Raw genomic sequence first — 26,037 nt, 5'->3', positions numbered from 1 at the left:
CAGAGGAACCCCACTCTACTAGTACAGCTCTGCCCAAAGGTGCTTCAGGAGCTAGGAAGTCTACCACTCTTGGTTCTACTGCCTCTGCTGCTATCATTTCTTTCTCACTGTCTCTGGTCAAGGAGGTCAAGTGCGGGCATCTCAGGTCTAAAAGATGTGCTTCACTCCTGGCTCTTCTTTCTGAATGGTAATGAGATTATCTCTCCTTTTGGCTTGTGGATGGCTCATTATAAGCCTAATGGGGATAGTAAAACTGACCAATCCCCATATTAAGGTTCCATAAGTTTTATTTGCAGGGTCCCACTTTCTGCTCCCATAAAGACTTACAGCCTCAGAAACCCCATGAGTCAGAACGAACTCAACAGCACACCGCCACAAGGATGCCATGCACCTTGTTTACAGCATTAGCAAACTATACAATTTTCTTGGTGAATCACAAGCCATCTCACACTTGCATATTCCTATCCAGTCATTTGGAGTCCTGTGTGGTGCTACAGGATAAGCACTGTACTGCTAATCGCAAGGTCAGCAGTTCAAATCCACCAGTTGCTCCTCAGAAACACTCTTGATGACTTCATAGCCCTTAACAAAACAACAACCAAGTCATTTGGTGAGAGTTACAAAGATTAGAAGTACAAAGGCTATTAAGAGCCATATGAAATAACTCATTGAACCACAGTGGTTTAGCCTTGTTGGACCATACAACACAAAGTGGAGAGGCAATCAGGGCAGAGGAGAGTGGACTTAACCCAGCAGATAATGAGAAGCCATCCAAGAGTACAAGGCAAAAGGATGAGGTGGTTTTGTTTGTGCTGTAGGGAAAACAGATGATGAGAAGCTTGCAATAGGGCAGCGACATTAGAGACAGGGGTGGAGATACACTGGCCAAACCAGTGAAGAGGTAAAACCCATATTTTATAAAGCTTCTAATGTATGTCTGGGAGTCAGGTGCTGATAATAAAGTTTGTTTTATAATAAGGAATTGTGTCCCAGGAATTTATCAAACTAAACTATAGGATCTGTAACATATTACAGCCTTTTGTTTATCCTGCTTATGACACTTTAAGAACTGCCTTAGTTCTAGGATTTATTAAGAAATCTCCATTTCATCCTACTCTCTGATGTCACAGAATGTGACTGCATCTTCTTTTTGCCTTTACCTTTCCTATCTTTGCTAAGGCCTTCTAGTTTGTTTAGTTTCCACATGGTAGCACCTAGCTTGCTGAAATCACTTTAGTTACTACTTAAGTGGTTATTAACAGTACCCCCTTTCCTCTCTTCCAATTTAACTTTCTTATGCCAGGACTCCAATGAGAAAAGGGCAAGATCAACATATTCTAATCCCAAGAGCAAAACAGGACCCAGTTTTTTTCTTTTCTTTTTTTTTTTTAAATGTTTTATTGTGAATTATGTGATAGTTTACATGGGAGACCATTAGCTTTACATTCATCCTATCATGTATCATTTCATTGCCATGGTTACAATCCCCTCCATGCATCATCAACCAAACAAAGGGTACACACTACAAGCCTGGCTCTGGTTGTAAGCACACAGCCCCTCTCCCTCTCTGAGTCTAAAATCCTCAGCTGTTCCATCTTTCCACATCGTCTCTGCCTCCATCTCTGACGTCACTGCTTCTCTGGGTTATTGTTGTTGTTATGTGCTGTGGAGTCGGTTCCGACTCATAGCGACCCTGTACAGGGTTTCCGAGGCTGTAAATCTTTACGGGAACAGACAGCCTCATCTTTCTCCCACAGAACAGCTGGTTTCGAACAGTTTCGAACTGCTGACCCTGAGGTTAGCAGCCCAATTCGTAACCACTACTCTACCAGAGTCCCTTGCTTCTCTGTGTAGGGTCCCGCATTCCACTCTTCTCCCTTTGATGGTTCCAGGGATCTCGGCTCCTAGACTTTGCTCCAAGGTTCCCCCAGCATTTTTTCCAAGGTGTTTCTGCTCCCCCTATTGGTCTTGCCATTTGGTCTTGCCCAAGCTGTTCGCTCCAGGCCTCCGAGCCCGGCAGATTCAAAAGTATGCGATTTTTTACTTCAGCTTCAAGTTCCACTAGCTATAAGCCTTCAAACTTCTAAAATATTCCTAACTCTGTGGTTCTGAGTTTTGGGGCTTTGCCCTGGATCAGCTTTGCCTGGTATTCTGTGGTATGGCTGTCGGCGAACTTCACTGCACCTCCACCCTAGTCACCATCAAGCCCCGCCCCAGGGACCAGTTCTTTTATTCCCGATCCTTTTCCCCAGCAAGCTATCCCAGCGAAGCCTTAGTCCTAGGGTGCAGAAAGTAAGATGGACTCTGAAATCAGAATGATTTTCAGGAAATTCCTTTACCTTTCTGCGTACTGCTTTACCGGTTAAATGAGGATAATAATATACTGACTCATAAGGTTGCTGTAAAGATTATGAGTTTTAGCATGATATTTGTCACATAGCAAAATCAGTTATTAAATTATTACTTATAGTCTGGATCCCACTAAGTGCTCTACTGCTTTTTTAACACAACTTACAATGAATTTTGTCAATTTCTTCAATTGTAGTCTTACCTTAGCACCTGCCAATTCCTTCATCATGAAGAGAGAATCATCAGCTCGTTCATCGTCATCATCATCATAATTTGGAGAGGGAGCTCCCTCTGCTCCTTGCCTCAACAGGCTGCCACTTCCTCTGGGATCAAACGGATCTACCACAATGGGTTCAGTACCTTTAATTTCACATCGGCAGAAAGGACAACCCTGGCCTTCTGATTCCTGTAGAAGAAGCAAGGGATAGTAACAGAGACACCTAAAAGTACTTAAAATTTTCTTCCACTAGGAAGTGCATTTCTTAAAGATCAAAAAATTACTAATCTATCTACCAACCAGGCTACACTTTTTATCTGTAAAGGATAGCAATACCCAATTCTTCCAAGCGCTCCCAAAGCTGAGAAAACACATGGCTTGAATCCATACCTGCCAGGATGTAAGACAGGATGTGCACATGAGGTGGCCACAGGGCTCAATCTTTACATCCTTGTCATTTTCAGCACATATTTTACACAGTTGGAATGTGGAACCCATCTCACAGTATAATTCATATTGTTCCTTTGATTCAAAAGAAAAAAAAAAGATTAAGAGATTACTCATCCTATTACAAACATTTGTTGAATGAAAGAATGCAAGCATAAATGCTAAAAGAAAAAGAAAACTCAAGACTGTAATTTTCTATAGAAATTTTGCATATATAAAATGTCAACACGTTTTCCCATCAAACTGAAAGGCATGTAAATCATGATCCCATTTTGAACTGCATAGTTTAGAAAGAAATCACACATTATTCAGTTCGGAAGCACACAGTTCATTAACTTAGTCAATGGTTTTAAATTGAAGTGTTTTAAACAATACAATGATACTGTCAAATTCTAAGAGTGTGAGGGAGTTCCACGAAGTTTTAGGGAAAATTCCATTATCTTTTCATTCCAACTCTTCATGAACTTTTTGAAGCCCCCTTATAGATGTAGAAAGCTTCACTCTTGATGAATCTGGTGTCATAGTTATAATGTAAAATTAAACTCACCTGGGTCACTTTGATGTGGTCTTGGGGAGTTGGTTCACATAAGCCTGTCAGGTCAGGATTCTGATTTCGTCCATCAGGAAACAAATAGCTGTAAGAACAGGAATCAACCATGGAGCTTTATTAGAGCTAATTTATTACTACTTGTTAACATAGGGGGCAGTGCAGGATAATGCACTAGAATGCAAGGTCGGTTTGAACTGAAAGTTTGGCAGTCCAAACCCACCAGCCACTCCTCGGAAATCCTATACAGTTAGCAGTCCAGTGCTTATTTAAAGTGCCACACCATGATTCCAAGGTGGTTGTGGAATCTTGGTGTGGCACTTTAAGTAAGTACTGAGTCGGAACTGACTTGATGGCACTTAACACCAATGACAACCTGTCTGGCATCAGACTGCTCTAACATTTGGGACAGCAGCTCTTTCAACTCCACACTAATGTAGAAGCATATGAACAATTGGAAACAGATTTTCCTAATCACTTTCAAACATAAGCTAGTTTTCTGATATCTGGTCATCTGTTAGTATTTACAGTGCTTACCAATTGCTAATCAATTTGAATTCTCAAAGGAAAAGCAATTATATAATAACATTATTCATAAACATTAGCATTGATTACAAAAGCCTAAAGTCTGAAGAAATGCTACTGAACCAAACTGAAGTTAAAATGAAGGCAGATGGAGACCACTTAGGTTTGCTGTCATTAGGAGCATCGAATTACTCTAATGTTGGCTAGTTAAAGAACTGTATAATCTCTGCCGATTGGAATATTTAAAATCTAACACAGACTTAAAAATAAGGAGAAAGAAAAAAAGTTTCTTCATTCTAATAACTGAAGCAGTAAAGAAAAATTATTTTACTCAAGGAATCCTTATTAAATGCAAATGAGAGTCCTATCCAAATTGAAGGTCAATCAATATAACCTGCTAGCATGTTTCCTGAATCTTAAGTTATAGAAGAAACCAGGAATAAAGTCATTAAAGATGAAATTTTACAGCCCATACGTTTCTACTCTCTAGCATAGTAAATGGCAGTTACTCACAATCCTTCCCTGAAGCCATCAATCAGTGCTTGGAAGAGAGGTTTATTGTGAGGGATTGTCTGGAGAATGTTCCCATCAGCAGTGACATAACCAATAGCCCACTGACCCAGACGAGTACAGCTCAGCCGGAAAATGTAACTGAGAGCAGAGATAAACAAAAGCTTTAATATATAGGGTGGAAAGCATGGCACAGTGAAAATCAAAAGAAACATCAAGAAAAGCATCTTCAGTGACTCCAGACCAAAATCAAATGATCCATAAACCCAATTCTTAAGTGGCTTAAAAGCATTTATAAAATCACAGGATCTGATTAGTGAATTCCCCTTATAAACAGACATCAAACCTATTGCAGATTTTTGGCCAGTGGGGAACTAATAAAAGAGCTTGTTTCCTCTATTTAACAGAAGTCACAGAAGATAAAATTCAGGAGAATAAACCTCTTGGCTTCATAGCACTGACCTGCCAGGTTTGTGAATGAATTTCTGGAGGCGAGCTTTTACTTCATCATATGTCAAGAAAGCCATATATCCAGGATGAGTTACAGCAAGACTGTTCCAGTTCCTGAGCAAAGAGGACCAGGGCTAAGGGAACAAGAGATCAATCACACACTATTTTGCTCAACACATACAACTACCGTCTGAGCAATGAAGAACAAAAGGAAATACAAATAACCTCAATTCTCAATGATAACCTTATTTATTGTCATAAATTGTTAATTACATTGTCACTTTGAGGGAAAAGACATGTTTGGAATATAAAAGCTTTGAAAAACTAAGAAGAAAAAGATACAAATACAAAGAAAAACAAAATGAAACCCAAGAAATTTGAAAGCAGCCCTAGCATAATAGTGAGTGAGGTTCATCAACAACAACCAAACACAAAACTAGGACAGGGCCTATATGGTGTAACTAAGAGGTTCTAAATAAATTTTCATTCCTGTTGGTATGGACACACCATAGAAAGTGCTAATTTTAGAAAAGAAAATGAGGGTTGTTTTTTTTTTGTGGGGGGGGTTCTCTGTTTTATTTTTTAAGTATGGATACATCTCAACATTAAGTCAAGAATTTATATATAATTTATGTTAATAGGAAACTTAGTAATACTTGTGGGTAATGGTTATACAACATGATTAATGAAATGAGTGTATACACTAATTACACTAAACTGTATGTATGAAAAATGTTGAATTGGCAAATGTTGTACTATATATATATATTTTTTACAATGAAAAGAATTTCAATATAATAGGAGAAAAATATTGGAAATATACCTAAATGTCCACAAACGGAGAACTGATTAAATATATTACAGCTATTTTCTGGACATACTACAATCATTAAAATGATATAAGTGAAGAATAAAAACAAAGACTACAACATGAAGGGAAGAAAGCAGACCATATATTTTTATAAAACATTTATATATACACACATTCATACACATTAATACATAAGGGGTAGTTTTAATCTTTTTTTTTTTTTTTTTTTAATAATAGTCAAAACCTCCTGATTAAAAAAAATTATCTTAAGTAGTACTCAACTCTTTAGTATCCTACCTGAAAGAGTCGTGTAAAGATGTCAAATTCAAACACTGAAATATAATCATTGCAGGTTAAATCAATAGTGGATTTCAGAGCCATGGCCTCTAGCCCAGAACTGATGGGATGTACTTCATGTAGGGCCTGTCGAAAGCTCTTCCAAGGGACTATTGTCCTGGGGTGGAGGTAGGGTGGGAGAGAAGGCACAGGGGAGATGAGAGGTAAGTCCAGGCATTGCCATAGTCAAGGAAAAGCCACATTAAGTGTGCAATATCAATTTCAATTCTCTTAAAACAGCTGAGCTATATTTTAGGTTAGAAAGAGAAAGAACAATAAAGGCTAGTTCCTAACTTTCTAATGACTAACAGAGAAGTCTTTTTCCCTTATTCTTTGGCAAAATGTCTTATATTAACCCTGCCTTATCTTTCTTCAGGCATTTCTCCCACTAAGGAAACCTGGAGAGAGAGATATGATATAGTACTGGCACTGTGGGTTAATGCGCTGGACTGAAAAGCTGGTTTGAACTACCAGCTGCTCCTTGAAAAGCCTATAAAGAGTTGCTATGGGTCGGAACCAACTGGATGGCACTTATCAACACTAATAAATGTACTTGTGGCCAGACCTTTATTTACTATCTTGTATTTAAACTACCTATTTAAAATAGTAAAGCGTTCTGTATTTTTTGAGGAACCCACACTACCAAAGACCAAAACCAAATAACCAAACCCGTTGCTGCCCTCAGGTCAACCTGAAAAGGCAGCAGAATGGCTCCTTAGTGTTTCTGAGACCATGAATCTTTACTGAAGCAGGCAGCCTCGTCTTTCTCTTGCTAAGTGACTAGTGGGGTTGAACTGGGTTTTAACTGATGACTTTGCAGTTAGCAGCCCAATATTGAAACCATGGCACCACCAAGGCCCCTTTAAGTGCTGTCGAGTTGATTCTGATCCATAACAACCCTGTAAAAGGCTGCTGAGGGGCAGCTGGTGGGTTTGCAGTCCAGTGCTCACCCTACAGAGCCACACCAGAGTCCTATAAGGACTAGACAATAAGAAAAAGTCTGAAGGTACAGGAGAATGGAATTCCATTCTTAATGTACGAGTGATTAAAGCCCAGACAAGGCCAAAAAGAGATATTGTGTAATTTCTATTTCTTGAGTTCTTTATTCAACTAGATTTTAAATTTTGCTAATATTTTATATATGAGACAATTGTTTAAATAAAATTTTTTTCATAAAGAAGGCCTTTAGAAAGAAATTTTAAGTTAGCATCTGTATATTCAACTGAAGATTTTTGCCTTCTACATTTTCACAGTTCTTTGATCTAAAATTTCAGAAGATATTTAAGAACATTTTCATTTATACTTAGAAATAAATTTGTCTAAACAGTTTTAAACATCCATCTGAGCATCTAAAGGTATATATAATAAATATAACAAAGTGGAAGGAAAGGGCATAGGGCAGGAGAAGGTATTTATAATGTATGTAACTAACAAAGAATTAGTATCCCAAACAGATGAAAGATCTCCTACAATAAGAAAACGACGAACAAATCAATAAGCAAATGGACAAAGACTATATATAGGCAACTCAGAATAAGACTTTTAACAAATCATAAATGTGAAAGGATGCTTTCCCTGCTTTGTTATCAGGGTCCATAAAGCAAAATATGGTATCAATTCATAATACCAAACTCTGGAGCTACAGGAACACTACTTATAGGACTATAAACTAGTAGAGACACTTGGAAAGCAATTAGACAATATTTAGCAAAGCAAAGATGAAATTCAGCGATTACTCTCCTAAGGATGTAAGTAAGGAGAAATTCTTGTGCAAGAGCACAAGAAGATAAATACAGTATTACTTACTACAGAGCTATTTGTGTGATAACTAACTTAAAATGTAAACATCTATGAACAGAATAGATGGAAAAAGAGAAAACTTAATCAAGGAGCATGGGTTTCAACTGAACTTGTAAAGTTTTATTTCTTTAAAAAAAAAAAAATTAGAGCAAAAAATGTTAATACTTACTAAAGCTGGAAGGAGGTATGGGTAATACACATGTTCATTATTTTCCTGCATTTTAAATACTAGTAAAAACTAAACAACAACAAAGAATCCATAAGCTTTAGTTTTTTATAGCTCAAATTTATGATTTTGAGACTTACTTTTCCCCAAAAGCTTTCCTCCAAAACTCAGCAGCATCTGCTTTAGTAATCCGAAATGTGTCTCCTTGAAAGAGTCCACTTGGAAAGATTCCTTTTAGTTCTGCCAGCATATGGCTGAAGATCAGGGACAGTTTGGTTAGGTTTCGCCTACAAATATTAAAAGTACAATAATTAAACAATTTTTTTTTATTCAAAATGCACTTAATTCACCATGCAAGGTACCTAATTAATAAGAACATTAAAATGCATTTAGAAAGAACGTCTTTAAATATACTTTCAGATCAGTATTATTCAAAGATCTAGAGATCGAGGGAAGATGAGCGAACAGAAGAACATGCTACTAACAATATTAAATACACTGGGGACTGCCAGCTTTGTATTAAGAAGTCTGTTTCACAGAGACTGTTTTGCTCTAACATCATATGACAGATGCAAACATAATGAAAGAAAGATAGCTGCATTTACCTGACCCATGCATATGCCATCCTTTCCAAGAGATACTGTTAGCATATATGATTTACAAAATTAACAACCCTATAGTTTCACATTTTTAATCTTAAATGAATCATGTCTAATAACTGGGTGTAAACAAACAGAAACAAATTTACTTTTTCAGAGTAACAGGTAAAAAAAACTAACTATTGAAGTGGAAAAATTTGTGCCTGCTATAACAATCCACCCACAAAAGAAAGGCAAGGTTAGCAAAGCAAAGACATTATTTCCTGCACGGCATAACCTATTCTGGGTAAGATTCATCATATGTAAGTCATTCACATTAAAAATAAATAAACATTCTCACGAAAAAGAATTACTGAAGAGCCAGACGTAGCAAATGTTTTCACTCAATCAGAAATTAAAGGGATGTTGTACCAAAATAAATAAACCTTTTTCTTTTTTTAAACTACAAATAAAATGTTGACATCAGTACCATATAAAAAGTTCATGTAAGTGTATATGCTGCTACTGTTTTAGCAACTAATTAACTTTGTTCTTATAACCTGTATTTAAATGGATGTGATTATACAAATGCTACACAGTACCAATTTAACACAGCAAATCATGTTTCTGCTTATCAGGTGTGCACTTTAATAAGACACTTTTGTTATCTTTAATGTCACTGGCACACCGAGCAAGGTATTAGACATTTTAGATATTATTATACAACAAACCACTACTGAGTACATTTGTTCAATAATTTGTATTTATGGATCAAAATCTATTGCTGTTACACAAGTCATCTATAAAATTTTAAATCAGTTCACAACCAAATTACTTACGGCCTAACAATCCTCTTTAAGAGAAAGATTTTCCTTTTTCTATGCCCTACTGGAAGGAGCTATGGTAGCGTACTGGTTACAAATCGGGCTGTAAACCTTAATTAAGGTCAGCAGTCCGAAACTGCCAGCTGTTCCGCAAGAGAAAGATGAGGTTTTCTATTATCGTAAAGATTTACAGCCTCGGAAACCCTGTTCAGGGTCACTATGAGTCGGAACTGACTCCATAAAACATTACAATAACAACAACATGCCATACTGGAGAGATCACTTTGAGTCGTTTCTTTCCTGGATAAAATGAAGTGTCAAATTAACCAAGTCTCTCTTTTGCAACATGCTACTGAAATCTTTCTAATCAGCTTTCCAGTGTCAGTTTTCTGATATTTGCCTTCTTTTGCTTGTAGCAAGCTATTCCCTTCCAAGTTTCCTGTTTATGTTTTTCTGAAGGCACCTACAAAAGTGATCAAATAAATCATCTTTGAAGACCATCTAAAATAATTTGTATAGCAAATAGCTCAAGTATAAAATAAAAATCCCTAAACCCTATTACCTTATTAACTGTTGTTTCCTCCTTGAACTTTCAGATCCTTTAATTATTGCTTGTTAAGACTTACAGCATTTTACCAAAGAGGAAGCAAGAAAAGATCAAGACTATATCACAAAAGAATATGAACCAGACAACTTGGTAGAAAACATGCAAAGCACGAATTCTTCCCTTGACTACTTTCAACTCTGCAGCAGTGCACACAGTGGCCCAAACCTCAGATGTTGATATAACTCTGCTAAAAGATGATCCTTAAAGGTCACTATTGTTGCTATGTGCAAGTTGACTCACAGCAACCCTGTATATGGTTTTCAAGTAGCAGCTGGGTTTGAACTGCTGACCTAGTGGTTCAAAGTCCAGTGCTGATCATACAGCACCACACCAGAAGTCCACCCAAGACTCTTAACTAAACCAAACCCATTGCTGTCATGTTGATTCCAACTCACAGTGACCTTAGGGAACCGAGTGGAACTACCTCATAGGATTTCCAAGGCGCTGCAGGATAATGCGCTGGACCACAAGGTCTGTTTGAACCACAAGGTTGGTGGTTCAAACTCACCAACCACTCCTTGAAAACCCTACACAGGGTTGCTATATAGTCCGAACTGACTTGACAGCACTTAACAACAATCCTTAAAGGCAGACTGCCACATCTTTCTTGCATGGAGCAGCTGGTGGGTTCAAACTGCCAACCTTTTGGTTAGCAGCCTAGTGGCTAAACACAGTGCCACCAAGGCTCCAAGGCTTGTCAATTACCGAACACCTACTGTTGTTGTTAAGTGCTGTCAAGTCGGTCTGATTCATAGCAACCCTGTATAGGATTTCCAAGGAGTGGCTGGTGGATTCAAACTGCTGATCTTGTGGTTAGCAGTCTAGTGCTTATTCAGGACTCCTCTTCTATCGTATCATGCATTAATTCTACTATAGTCTCTCTTATGGAGTCCTGGTGTGGCTCTGTAGGATAAGCACTGGACTGGATTACGAGCAGCTTGTCGGGAACCCTATATATAGCATTGCTATGAGTTGGAATTGACTTGATGGCACTTACAACAACCAATCAGAAGAACTGATGACCTTGCAGTTCACAATATTGTGCTTATCCTACAGTGCCACACGACACATTTAACAACGACTACTATATATTTGAGAGTCCTGGTGTGGCTCTGTGGGTTAATGCGTCAGACCGCAAAGCTGTTTGAACTGCAAGGTTGGCGATTCAAGCTCACCAGCAGCTCCTTGTAAACCCTACACAGGGTTGCTGTGGGTCGGAACTGACTCGATGGCACTTAACAACAAAAACTATCTATTCCTGGTTCCTGGTGTGGCGTTGTGGGCTAATGTTAAACTGCAAAGTCGTGTGAACTGCAGGGTTGGTAGTTCAAACCCACTAGTCACTCCTTGGAAACCCTATACAGGGTCACTATGAGTCAAAACTGACTCCAGGACCCTAACAACAACAAATAGGAGACAATCCAAACTCAACCTGGATTTTAGAAATCTACGATCTAGATTTAACCTAATTTCTTAGTTTTTCACTAGTGTGTTCTACCCCAATTGAATACCTCACTATTATGAATTGAGCTGTGTCCCCCCAAAATATGTGTTGACTTGGCAGGGCCATGGTTCTCTGTGGTTTGGCAGTTATGCAATTTAGCAGTTATGTAAAGATGTAGTCATTCCCATATAACCTGATGTGACGACCACATTAGGGTGGGCTGTCACTCATACTCCAGTCCAGCCTGACCCATGTAAGGGGAGTGCCCTTGGGGTGTAGCCAGCATCACCTTTCACCTCAAAGAGATACAGGATACAGAAAGAGCTAAGAAGAAGAGACCTGACTACCACACGAAGCAAGAACTGGGACCAGAGAACATTTTTGGGCTCAGAGTCCCTGCACAGAGAACCTCCTAGATCCAGGAGGAGATTGATGCCATGACACAGAGACCTCCAAGGGACGGCATGACTAAACATGCTGAAAGGATCTTCACTCAGAACCAACAGATAAAGCCCCGCCCCCTAGAGCTATTACCCTAGCCTCCGAAACTGTGACAAAATAATTTTCTATTTGTTAAATTCATGAACTTGAGGTAGAGCACCAGATAACTAAGACACTACCCTTTTCTTATACTTACCACCCTCCTGCACGTACCTCTGAGCCTCAGCTTATCTATTTTCCTAGTTTGAAATAAGACCCAGCTTCTTCTCCTTGTTGTTGTTAAGTGCCATCAAATTAGTTCCGACTCATAGAGACCCTGTAAAGTGTTTCCAAGGGGCAGCTAATAGGTTTGAACCACCGACTCTGTAGTTCAAAACGACCTTGTGGTCTAGTGCTTTATCCCACAGTGCCACACCAGGACTCCAATACCCAGCTTAAATGTCATTATTAAGAAACCAGCTAGAAGTATAAACCTTCTGTAAATGACTCCAGCAGTTTTTCTGTAGTTCTCTGTGTCATCTGAATCTATTTTGTACAATTACCTGTATACATGTTTTATCTCCCCTGGCAGCATTGTGTTACATAAGTTTATAATCCTCAAGAGCTGAATACTTTTCTAATTTGTTTTTATATTCCTCCAAGCATCCGGCACAACTTCTTATCTTCATTATACCTTCAGAAAACATTTAAGTGCCTACACTGTGCTAGCCCATCAGGGATGGATACAACAACAAACAAAATTCCTGATTCAAGGCATTTACAGCTCCATGGGAGATTATCAGGTGGTGGGAGAAAAAGGACTGAAAATAAATAAATAAATAGAGCAGGGTATAGGAAGAGAGTCACGTAGAAGTTGCTGTTTTAGGAAGAATGGTCTTGGAAGGCTTTAGTACTGATTTTTACGCAGAGTCTACACCAGCTGCTCCTTGGAAACCCTATACAGGGTTGGTCACTGTGAGTCAGAACTGACTTGACAACACTTAACAACAAGTCTTGTTAAGGTACTTTCAAAAAAAATAGTTCAATCAAAACAGTGGCTTCTGAATGGAACTTCTGGGCCAGTTAAATTCAAGACACAGAGGTCAACTCAAAAGGTTATAGCTGACAAATATTTACGAGTTTGAAAGAGGTATTTGTCCATGAGTATTTATCTTACCTGCAAACACAACTATGAATGTGGTGGAGCATATAGAAGGCAAAAAAGGTTCAAGACCATAGTCTCAGGGGACACTACAGTCAATTGACATCACATAGTCCACAAAGACAGTGTTCTACACCCTACTTGGGTGAGTAGCATCTGGGATTTTAATAGCTCATGAGCAATTGTCTAAGGTGCAGCTCTTGGTCTCCCCATGTGCAGAAGAAAGAAGAGTTTTAAGAATTGAAGAGGCTTGGAATCAATTAGTCCAGTGGACTAATGGAACATGTGAATATCAGTCTCCTTGACTCTAAGACCAGAAGAACTGAACAAAGTCCAGCTAACACTACCAACTACCCTGAAGTTCATATTAGAGGATCCCAGATAGAGTGGGAGAACATGTGGAACAAACTCTAAATTATTTAATAAAAATTTAAAAACCAGGTTTACAGATCAGAAAGAGACAGGAGGAACCTGAGACTATATAGCCTTTGACCACCCTTCAGGTCTTGAAAGGAATTCACCCTCATGGCCCAATTTTCAACCAAGCAGTAGATAGGCTTGGGGGTGGGGGGAGACAATGACACTTGCAAGGTATGCTCCCCATGAAATATGGTCAATCATTCAATATGAAAAGGGCAACATATTATACCTAAGGACAAAGTTAAGAAGGGGCAGAAAGTAGGGTGGAACACAAATAGAACCCACAGTGAGGAAGCGGGATAATTGTTGCATGGAGCGGATTGTAATCATTGAAATGAAACAAAATGTCTGATTAACTGAATGTAAAGCTGATGATCTTTAAACTTTTACTCAATTCACAATAAAAAGTAAAAACAAGAAAACAAGGTGGCTATAGCTAAATTTAGTGACAAAAAAGTCCAGTAAAGTTGCATTGAGGATTTTTTTCCTATCATGACAATACACCTGCTCAAGGGTAGCAAGGGCTGTCCTAAAAGAATTTTGCTGGAAAATATTATCCTTAATCTTGCCCCTCCAGACACTCTCATTGCTCAACCTCAAAGAACATGTAAAAGGAACATAATCTGAGACCCTCAAGGATGCTAAAACTGCTGTGCTGATATGATGTAAACGGAACAGAGCAAAATTCTTCTAAGCAGGGTTATACAGATTGACGCACCACCTTCAGAAGTATATAGGAGCTGGTTGAAGGATATGTCAAGAAACAAAAGCTTTGCATTTTGTTATTTTTAATAAAGGCTTCTATGATTTTATAGCAAGGCCTTTTGACTTACCCTCACATGTTGTTGTTAAGTGCAGTTGAGTCAGTTCTGACTCACAGTGACCCTGAATAGGGTTTTTGAGGTTATAAATCTTTGTAGGAGCAGAAAGCTTCATCTCTGTCCCATGAAGTGGCTGGTGGGCTTGAACTGCCAACCTTGTGGTTCAAAGTCCAGTGCTTATCTTTCACAGCCACTGTATTCCCCATATATACTCATAAACACCCTAGCATATAATAATGGACAGAGACTTTTTTTTTTTAATTTGTGAAGTAAGACACAAGAAAAGATGGTTATTGACTGCAAGAAGGTAATGGCACCAAGTACCCAGAAGCAGTTCAAAGTGCTGGCTGAATTAGTTACTGAAAATCAATTTAAGATACTTTTCTACTCAAGTATGTAAACCCCCCAAAAAGCCAGCTTACATTTCAAAAAACCATGAGAGATGTGCACTGTAAGCATCACACTTCTTAAAAGGAAATAAAGAATCTATAAAAGCCCAAGGGTCAAAGCATTTTGTACTTATCTCAGCTGAAATTCTGTTCAATACTGTTTTAAGGCCTCAAGCTTATGGCAGTGTCTACAGGGGAGAGGGTAGAATTTAATCAGCAGAATCTGTCTTAACATGTAAACTTAGAATGAGGCATCACAGATATTTGAGATTATAATAAAGTAGGCAATAACTTTCAAAATTCTGTCAGCATTTACTTTAACTCATGTATGTCCTAACAATTCTCCAAAGATCCACAAAGGAACACAACTTGAATTTAAAACAAACAAACAAACAAAAAAACCCTAAAGACAAAATTTTTCTCTCTTAAGCTCCAGCAAGTAGTACAGGTTTTTCTTTAACAGTGTTTAAGGAAAGAGTTAGTCATTTATACTAGATCATCTTGTACTATGTACTTTTAACCCTAGCCACCAACATCTACTAAGTAGCTGTAAACCCTACTCTGTAGCTTTTCCATCTTCCTCTTCTTTTCTCTTACAATTCCCTCATAACCAAATTTAAATTCCCTATCTAGTGGCAATTTTTTTTTTTAAAGTTAAGATTTGTGTCATTTCTTTTCTTCTACCTCAGATCCTATTCTAAAAGCCACTGTTACCTTGTTGTTTGTTACTACATGCCATTGAGTCAGTTCCAACTCATAGTCGGTGGGTTTGAACCACCAACCTTGTAGTTAGCCCAATGCTTATCCTGGGGTGCCACACTAGAACTTAGGCCTACAATAATGGTATACATTTTTCTATTTATAGTTACCATGAATAAGAGCCTAAAATATATGTTACAACTACCAAAACACAAAAATCAAACCAGTTGTCATCAAGTTAATTTTGACGCATGGCAACCCCATGTATTTCAGAGTAGAACTGCCCCTCCATAGGATTTTCATGACTGTGACCTTTCAGAAGCAAATTGCCGTTTTTCTGAGTCACTTCTAGGTGGGTTTAAACCACACATATTAAAAATTAAATCAGCATACCGAAGAGCAATAAGAACAGAGGCTCAGAAAGGACGAGTACAGTTTAATGGAATTATAGGACCACAATAAAAGACCTAATATATATACCATGAGAATTCCAGAAGGAGATGAAAGAAAAGGCACAGAAAGAATACTTGAAGAAACACTGATAATCTCCCCAATATAATGATGGATATCAATCTACAAATCCAAGAAGCTCAAAGAATCCTAACCAGGATAACCTCAAAGATTTACACCAAGACATAGATTAAAGATAAAGAAAGACTCCTAAAAGCACTGAGACAGAAGCAGTCACATACAAAGGATCCCAAATAAGATTAAGCACTGATTTATTCTCAGAAATGTTGGAAGAAAGCAAGCAACAGAATGATAGTTAATGTACTGAAAGGAAAAAAACTGCCAATCAACAATACTATCCTTCATAAATGAGGGCTCAAATTAAAATACTCCCAGAAAAATAGAAGCTGAAAGAGTTTATATACACTAGACTAGGCTCTGGTAGCGTAGTGGTTACGAATCGGGCTGCGAGCTGCAAGGTCAGCAGTTCGAAACTACCAGCTGCTCGGCGGGAGAAAGATGAGGCGGTCTGCTCCTGTAAAGATTTACAGCCTCAGAAACCCTGTGTAGGGTCACTATGAGTCGGAACCGACTCCACGGTACATAACAACAACAACTACAGACTAAGCCCCCAAAAAAATACAAATGGGAGGTTGTATATGGGAGGTATAACACATTACAAATTCAAAGCTATACATCAAAATAAAGATGCCTAATAAAGGAAAATGCATGGACAACTGTAAATCCACTGTTATCAACTTATTTCCAACTCATAGTGGCCCTAAAGGACAGAGAACAACTTCTTTTTAGGGTTTCTGAGACGGTGGATTGGCTGGTGGGTTTGAACTGTTGACTTAACAGTTAGCAGGCCAGTGCTTATCTTATAGCCCCACCCCAGGACTCCATGAACAATTATACATGTCTGATAATTCTTTTTTTTTTTCCCCCTTCATGGTTTTTTGTTTGTTTGTTTCTGTTGTAAATTATGTTTGTCATTGAGAGTATACATAAGAGAACATGCATCAATTTAATATGGAGTCCTGGTGTGACACTGTGGGTTAATGCACCAGACTGCAAAGCCATTTGAACTGCAAGGTCAGTGATTCAATCTCACCAGTCACTCCTCAGAAACCCTATACAGGGTCGGAACCAACTCGACGGCACTTAGCAACAATATATATATGTAATTTTGGGGAGTGGGTAGGTATGGATCAGAGTGAAGAGTTAGGGTTAGAATTATGGCTAGATCCAGACGAAGTATAGAACTTCATTTAGTGTGAGGGTTATGGTTAGGACTAGGGTTAATATTAGGGGTAGGGGTTGGGTTAACGCTTAATCTAACTTTAGGCTTTAGGTTTCATTTCTTTCTTTTTGTTCACCTTGAAATTTGCTTATCTCCCCTTCATTTGGAAGTTATGTAATTAATTACATTATTCCCTTTTTTTACTTTATGTTTTGTGTTGTTGCAAACTGCTATCTCTGGTTTCCTATTTTCAGTTTTACTTTGAATACTTCTGTATCTGGGTTCCACCCCTCATCTGTTAGTTTGTCACACTGTGGTAGCTCGCGTGTTGCTGTGATGCCGGATGCTAAGCCACTGATATTTTGAACGCTGAAAGGGTCACCCACAGTGGACAGGTTTCAGCTGAGCTTCCAGTCTAAGACAGACTAAGAAGAAGGAGAGGTGGACTACTTCCAAATGCTTCATCTTGGAAAACCTTATGCATAGCAGTGAAATACTGTCAGATAGCACCAGAATATTGAATACTGAAATATGGTGAATAGCACCAGAATACTGTCAGATGTAGTGCTGGAAGATGAGTCTTTCAGGTTGGAAGGCACTCAAAATATGACTGGGGATGAGATGCCTCTGCAAATTAGAGTTGACCATGATGACAAGAATAAAGTACAGTTTTCAGGATGTCCATTTGCTGATGTGACATAATTCAAAATGAGGAGAAACAGCTATAAAGATCCATTAATACTCGGAATGTGGAATGCACAAAGTATGAATCTAGGAAAATTGGAAGTTGTCAAAAATGAAATGGAATGCATAAACATAAATATCCTAGGCATTAGTGAGCTGAAATGGACTGGTATTGGACCATTTTAAATCTGACAATCACATGGTTTCCTATGCTGGGAATGGCAAAAAGAACATTTGAAGATCTATCTGTCTGTGATAGGATACTATTCATACACCTACAAGAAGATAAGTTAATACCACTATTATTCAAACTTATGTACCAACCACTAAAGCCAGTGATGATAAAATAGAAGAATTCTACCAACTTCCTCAGTCTGAATTTGATCAAACTTGCCATCACGATGTACTGATAATTACTGGTGAATGGAATGCAAAGTTTGGAAATAAAGTGGAAAGATGAGTAGTTAGAAAATATGGCCTTAGTGATAGAAATGATGCTGGAGATCACATGATAGAATTTTGCAAGACCAATGACTTCTTCATTGCAAATCCTTTTTAAAACAACATGTTGTTGTTGTTATGTGCCGTGGAGTCGGTTCCGACTCACAGCGACCCTGTAGAGGGTTTCCAAGGCTGTAAATCTTTACGGGAGCAGAAAGCCTCATCTTTCTCCCATGGAACAGCTGGTAGTTTCAAATTGCTGACCTTGCGGTTCGCAGCCCGATTCGTAACCACTACACTACCAGATAAAAGACTATTATACACAAGGAGCTCTGTAAGCATAGTGGTTATTCTAAGTATGGTATTCTTTCACCATACTTATTTAACCTGTATGCTGAGCAAATAATCCAAGAAGCTGGGTTATATGAAGAAAAACATGGCATCAGGACTGGAGGAAGACTCATTAACAACCTGAGATATGCAGATGATACAACCTTGCTTCTTAAAGGGAAGAGGATTTAAAGTACTTAATGATGAAGATCAATGACCACAGCCTTTGGTATGGATTGCATCTCAATGTAAAGAAAACAAAAATCCTCACCACTGGACCAATAAACAACATTCTTATCAACGGAGAAAAGACTGAAATTGTCAAGAACTTCATTCTTCTTGGATCAACTATCAACACTCATGGAAGCAGCAGTCAAGAAATCAAACGATGTATTGCATTAGGCAAATCTGCTTCATAAGACCTTTTTTAAAGTGTTGAAGAACAAAAAAGTCAGCTTGAGGACTAAGGTGTACCTGACCCAAGCCATGGTATTTTCAATAACCTCATATGCATGCTAAAGCTGGACAGTGAACAAGGAAGACCATATAAGAATTAATGCTTTTGAGTTATGGTGTTGGAGGAGACTATGAGCTGCCAAAAGAACCAACAGATCTGTGTTGGAAGAAGTGCAGCCAGAGTGCTCCTTGGAGGCCAGGATGGCCAAACTTCGTCTCTCATACTTTGGACATATTGTCAGGAGGGACCACTTGCTGGAGAAGGATATCATGTTTGGTAAGATAGAAGGTCAGAGAAAAAAAGGAAGACCCCCAACAAGACGGACTGGCAAAGTGGCAATGTCAATGGGCTCAAGCGTGGCAACAATTGTGAGGATGGCCCAGAACTGGGTAGTGTTTCATTCTGTCGTGTCTAGGGTCGCTATGAGTCAGTACTGACTTGATGACACCTAACAACAACATGAAAAGAGACAGTGGAAAAACTCCATATCATCAGTCAAAACAAGGCCAGAAGCAGATTGTGGAAAAGACCATTAACTGCTCACATGTAAGTTCAGGTTGAAGGTGAAATTAAATTAATTTAATTAAAACAAGTCCATGAGAGCCAAAATACAGTCACGCCCCACATGAATTTAGATATCATCTCAGAACAGATTTGATGCATTAATGACTGAAAACCAGAAGAGCTATAGGATAATATCAAAAACATCATTCCACAAGAAAGCAAAAGGTCATTAAGACAAGGAAGAAAGAAAAGACCAAAATGGATGTCAGAAGAGATTCTGAAACTTGGAAGAAATGAGGAGGTAAAAGAGCTGAACAGAAAAATTTCAAAGGGAAGCACAATTAGACAAAGTCAAATATTATAATGAAAGGTACAAAGATCTGGAGTTAATGAAATATACAAAGGCCTGGAGTTAGACAACCCAAAGGGAAGAACAAACACAGCATTTCTCAAGCTGAAAAAACAGGAAAAAATTCAAGACTCAACTTCTAATACTGAAGGATTTCAGGGCAAAATATTGAATGATGTAAAAAGCATCAAAAGAAGATGGAAGGAATACACAGAGTCACTGTACCCAAAACAAATGGCCGGTATTCAACCATTTCAAGAGGTAGCATATGATGAAGAGTCAATAGTACTTAAGGAAGAAGTCCAAGGTGCACTGAAGGCATTGGCAAAGAACAAGGCTCCAGGAATTGATGGACTGCAAATGAAAATCTTTCAACAAAGTGATGCAGCACTGGAGGCACTCACTCATCTATGCCAAGAAATTTGGAAGACAGCTACTTGACCAAGAGATTGGAAGAGATCAGTATTTGTGCCCATTCCAAAGAGAAGTGCCTCAATGGAATGCTGAAATAATCAGATAATATCATTTATAGCACATCAAGTAAAATGTTGCTAAGGATAAATTTTACAATGGCTGTAATACCAGTACATTGACAGGGAACTACCAGAGGTTCAAGCTGGATTCAAACTATAGTGTGGAATGAGAAAAATCAATGCTTGAAGATGTTTACCTGTGCTTTATTAACTATGTAAAAGCTTTATACTGTGTAGGTCCTGACAAGCTATGGATAACACTGCAGCAGTCCATGGTATGTTTAATATTCTCCTCCAACATCATAACTCAAATGCATAAGTTCTTCTATGGTCTTCCTTATTCACTAACCAACTTTCGCATGCATAGGAGGTAATTGAAAATACCAAGGTTTGGGTCAGACACACCTTAGTCCTCAAACTGAAATCTTTGCTCTTGTACACTTTTTAAAGAGATCTTGTGCAGTAGATTTGTCTAATGCAATACACGTCGTTTGATTTCTTAACTGCTGCTCCCATGTTGATAGTGAATACAGGTAAAATGAAATCTTTGACAACTTCAATCTTTTCTCCATTTACTATGATGTTACTTAGTGGTCCAGTGATGACCATTTTTGTTTCCTTTACATGGAGGTGTAACCCATACCAAAGATTGTGGTCCTTGATCCTCATCACTAAGTATTTTAATTCCTCTTTGCTTTCAGCAAGCAAGGTTGTATCATCTGCCTATTGCAGGTTGTTAATGAGTCTCCCTCTAATTCTGATGCCATGTTTTTCTTCATATAATCCAGCTTCTAGGATTATGTGCTCAGCATACAGACTGAATAAGTAAGGTGAAAGACCAGAACCCTGGCACACACCTTTCCTAATTTTAAACCATTCAGTGTTTCCTTGTTCTATTCGAACAACTGCCTCTTGGTCTATGTACAGGTTCTTCATGAGCACAGTTAAGTGTTCCGGAATACTCATTCTCAGCAATGTTGTCCATAGCTTGTCATGATCCATACAATCAAAAGTCTGTGTAGCCAATAAAGCACGGAGAAAACATCTGTCTGGTATTCTCCTTTCAGCCAAGATCCATCTGACACGAGGAATGATATCGCTCATTCCACGACTTCTGAATCCAGCTTGAACCTCCAGAAGTTCTTTGTCAATGTATAGTTGCAGCTGTTTATGGATTATCTTTACTCACATGGAATATCAACAATATTGTCCAATGATTTCTGCAATCCAATAGGTCACCTCTCTTTGGAATGGGAACAAATACGGATCTCTTCCAGTCAGTTGGCCAGGTAGTCATCTTCCAAATTTCTTGGCAGAGATGAGTGAGTGCCTCCAGTGCCACAAGTTTGTTGAAAGATTTCAATTTTTATTACATCAATTCCAGGTGCCTCATTCTTTGCCAATGTTTTTAATGCACCTTGGACTTCTTCCTTCAGGATTGTTTGCTCTTGATCATATGCTACTTTTTGAAATGGTTCAACATCGAACATTCCTTTTTGGTATAGTTCTCTGTGTATTCCTTTCATCTTCTTTTGATGCTTTCTGCATTATGCAATATTTTGCCCATAGAATCCTTCAATATTTCAAGTTGAGATCCCTCAGCCTGAGAAATGTTGAGCGTGTTCTTCCCTTTTGGTTTAGAACTCCAAGTCTTTGAATGTTTCGTTACAATATTTGACTTTGTCTTCTCGAGCTGACCTTTGAAATTTTGTTTTCAGCTCTTACACCTCCTTACTTCTTCATTTGCTTTGGCATCTCTATGCTGCAGAGCAAGTTTCAGAGTCTCTTCAGACATCCATTTTGAACTTTTCCTTTTTTTCTTGTCTTCTTAAGGACCTTTTGCTTTCTTCCCGTATGATATTCTTGATGTTATCCCACAACTCTTATGGTCTTAGGTCTTCAGTGTCCAATGTATCAACTCTATTTTTCAAATGATCTCTAAATTCTGGGATATGTTCAAGGTCATATTTTGGCTCTTGTGGATTGTTCTAATTTTCTTAAGTTTCAGCCTGAGCTCCCACTATGAGCAGTTGATAGTCTGCTCCACAATCTGCCCCTAGCCTTGTTTTGGCTGACAATACGGAGCTTTTCCACCATCTCTTTTCAAAGATGTAGTTAATTTGATTTCTGTGTATTCCATTTGGTGAAGTCCATGTTTCAAAACGGTATTTGCAATGAAGAAGTCACTGGTCTTGCAAAATTCTATCATGTGATCTCCAGCACCATTTCTATCACCGAGTTCATATTTTCCAACTACTCATCTTTTCTCTTTGTTTCCAACCTTTGCATTCCAATCACCAGTAATTACAAATACATCTTGACTGCATGTTTGATCAATTTCAGACTGAATAAGTTGGTAGAATTCTTCCATTTCATCATCACTGGCATTAGTGGTTGGTGTGTACATTTGAATAATAGTGGTATTTACTGGTCTTCCTTATAGGCATATGGATATTGTCCTATCACAAAGACCATTGTATTTCAAGACAGATCTTGGAATGTTCTTTTTGATGATGAATGTGGTGCCATTCCTCTCAAATTTGCCATTCCCAACACAGTAAATTATGTATTTGTCAGATTCAAAATGGCTAATACCAGTCCATTTCAGCTCACTAATGCCTAGGATATCGATGCTTATGCAATCCATTTCATTTTTGACAATTCCCAATTTTCCTAGATTCATACTTTGTACACTACATTCCATGTTGTAATTATTAATGGATGTTTGCAGCTGTTTCTCTTCATTTTGAGTTGTGCCCTGCCAGCAAATGAAAGCCCTGAGGGCTTTACTCTATTGCATCATCACAGTCAACTCTACTCTGAGGAGGTACAGCTCTTCCCCAGATGCATTTTGAGTGCCTTTCACCCTGAATGGCTCATCCTCTATCTGACAACATTCTGGCATTCTTCATCATGTTTCAATATCCAATATTCTGATGCTGACAGTGTTCCACTGCTATTCATGATGTTTTCAGTGAATAAATATTCTGAAGTAGTTTGTCTCTCCTTCCTAGTCTGTCTTCATCTGGAAGCTAAGGTGAAACCTGTCTACACGACTGCTGGTATTTAAAATACCTGTGGCATAACTTCCAGAATCAGAGCAACACGTAAGCCACCACAGTATGACAAACTGACAGATGAGTGGTGGGAAAATGACCTAATTTCACTAAGGGTTGGTACTGACTCAACAGCACTTAACACCACAACCACCAATAAGATGAACAGTTTTGCTGGATATATGATTCCTGGTTGACAATTTTTTCATTCAGAGTTTTGCATATGTCATGCCATTATCATCTTACCTGCAAGATTTCTGCTGAGAAATCATAGCTTAGTTTTCCTTTGTAGGTAACTTTTCATTTCTCCAGGGTTGCTCAGGAATTTTTCCTCCTCTTTGGTAATGAAAAGTTTGATTATGTCTTGGTGATTTTCTTTTGGGGTCTATCCTGTTTGGAGTGTCAGCTCCGGTAGCGTAGTGGTTACAAATCGGGCTGCGAACCTTAAGGTCAGCGGTTCGAAACTACCAGCCGCTCCGCGGGGAGAAAGATGAGGCTTTCTACTCCCGTAAAGATTTACACCCTCGGAGACCCTGTACAGGGTCGCTATGGGTCGGAACCGACTCGACGGTAACAACAACCACAACAACATCCTGTTTGGAGTTAGTTCAACTACTTAAATGGCTATCTTCTTATTTATCTTTTATGATGTTAGGAAAGTTTTCTTTTGGCAACACTTGGACAATTTTCTCCAAGGCTTTATTTGTCTCTTCCTGTTCTGGAATTCCAATCATGCATAAATAAATTATTCATCTTGATAGTGTCCCACATAAATCTTTTTTCATCTTTTCTGATTTTGTCTTGCAGATGACAATTGAGATATTTGTCTTCAAGCTCATTGATTCAGGCTTCATTGATTCAATTCTACTTCTTTACCCTTTCTATGTATTATCTACTGATGAAGCCTCAGTATTAATCTCCTGGCTTTCTAATTGCAGTTTTGTATGGTTTACAATATTTTATCCAATTTGTCGGTTCATTCTTGTATTATTTTCCTGAATTCTTCCTTGCTTTTATTGATCTTTGTCTAAATTCGTTGAAGGTACCCAAATAGCATTTTTAAAAATGCCTTATCAAGTAGTCTGATTCCATTTCTGATATTATATTTTCTGGCTCTATATTTTGGTCACTTGTGTGGGGCACTATGATTCTTCATGTTGACTGAAACTGTTTGCTCCAAGACATTGTGGTGGTGTTGTATTTATATTGAATTGATGATTATATGTTAGTGAGCTCTCAGACACTCAGCACCCGTCTTCTGGTGGATGTGATAGAGACTATAGATCTGAACACAGCTCTCAGTTCAGTTTGTGTAGTGTAGTTCAGGAAAGGTTCACGAAGGAGGAGGTACCATGGGGTAGGTGATGATAGGACTGGCCACGCCCTGGCTACAAGGAGGGCAAAAGAATAATGGAGAACTGCACCCTGTTGTCTCTCACCTGAAGCTTGGTCCTATGCCCACAGGCTGCTGTATTGACCACCACTTGCAAAAGCTCAACATGACTACGCTGCTCCATGCCAGCTAATAGCTGCCTGGTTTTCTTCTTTCTCGCTGCTGCTATTCAGTTTCCTCTTCCAGTCAGCACTCAGTTCACCTCGCTCTCCTATCTTCTGAAGTTCAGTGTTCCAGGACCACCATCTGTATCTATTGCACTGTTTTACCATGTTTTTTTGCAGATGGTCTGCTCACTGCATCTGCCTACGTCACCATCTTGCCCTGACTTCTTTTTCCTTCATGTTTTTCAATTAAAACTTTATAAAATGACCAAGATAAAATTGTTATAGGACTTGAAATATACAGAAACAATTAGTGATAACAACAACGGGGGGAAAGAAATGGTACAAACGTCGAATATCTTGTATGTTACTGAAATTAAGTTGATATCAACTTACCCTTATTGTTGTTACATGCCACCGAGTTGTTTTCTATTCATAGAGACCCTGCATAGGGTTTCCAAGAAGCAGCTGGTGAGTCTGAACCGCCAACCTTGTGCTTCAAACTGACCTTGTGGTCCAGTGCTTTATCCCACAGCGCCATACCAGGACAAGCTGTTAAAGCTGTTAAATGCATTTTTCACAGTAAACACTAAGAAAATGGACTTCTAGCATGGCACTGTGGATCAGCACTGGACTGCGAACTACAAGGTCGGCAGTTCAAACTCACCAGCTGCTCCTCAGAAATCCTATGCATGGTCACTATGAGTTGGAACCGACTCGATGGCAAATACGAACTAAGAAAAAATATAAAAAGCTTACACAAAAGTCAAGAAGACAACCAAAAAGCTCACTACTCTAAACCATCAAAACCCAAAATCAAGCACTAGTAAAGGACAAAGACCAAAGAAGATTTAAGATATGCAAAAAACAAATAACAAAATGCTGGATGGCATTCTTATCAGTAATTACAATTAATGTAAATGGAATAAATGCTCCCATAGAGTTGAAGATGGGAAAAAAAAAAACATGACCCAACTGTACAAGAGCTTACAAGAGACACACCTAAAATCTAAGGACACAAATAGGTTGAA

The 26,037-nt window shown here is 38.5% G+C and overlaps 1 protein-coding gene across 1 annotated transcript in view; it reads right to left on the bottom strand.

Moving 5' to 3' along the window:
- CBL (Cbl proto-oncogene, E3 ubiquitin protein ligase) overlaps positions 1 to 26,037 on the bottom strand; it is a 126,512-nt gene that overhangs the window by 29,774 nt on the left and 70,701 nt on the right. The window contains exons 3-9 of the mRNA XM_006833910.1: positions 8,299 to 8,445; positions 6,154 to 6,310; positions 5,058 to 5,179; positions 4,599 to 4,736; positions 3,561 to 3,648; positions 2,957 to 3,088; positions 2,552 to 2,755 (exon numbers count right to left, since the gene is read on the bottom strand). Of these exons, the coding sequence (XP_006833973.1) occupies positions 2,552 to 2,755; positions 2,957 to 3,088; positions 3,561 to 3,648; positions 4,599 to 4,736; positions 5,058 to 5,179; positions 6,154 to 6,310; positions 8,299 to 8,445 (988 nt within the window). The remainder of the gene's footprint in view (positions 1 to 2,551; positions 2,756 to 2,956; positions 3,089 to 3,560; positions 3,649 to 4,598; positions 4,737 to 5,057; positions 5,180 to 6,153; positions 6,311 to 8,298; positions 8,446 to 26,037) is intronic.

This window comes from Chrysochloris asiatica, unplaced genomic scaffold (genome assembly GCF_000296735.1).
Source record: "Chrysochloris asiatica unplaced genomic scaffold, ChrAsi1.0 scaffold00008, whole genome shotgun sequence".
NCBI lineage: Eukaryota > Metazoa > Chordata > Mammalia > Afrosoricida > Chrysochloridae > Chrysochloris > Chrysochloris asiatica.
The sequence above is the reverse complement of the archived record's forward strand: the minus strand, read 5'-3'. Positions and strand labels throughout refer to the sequence as shown.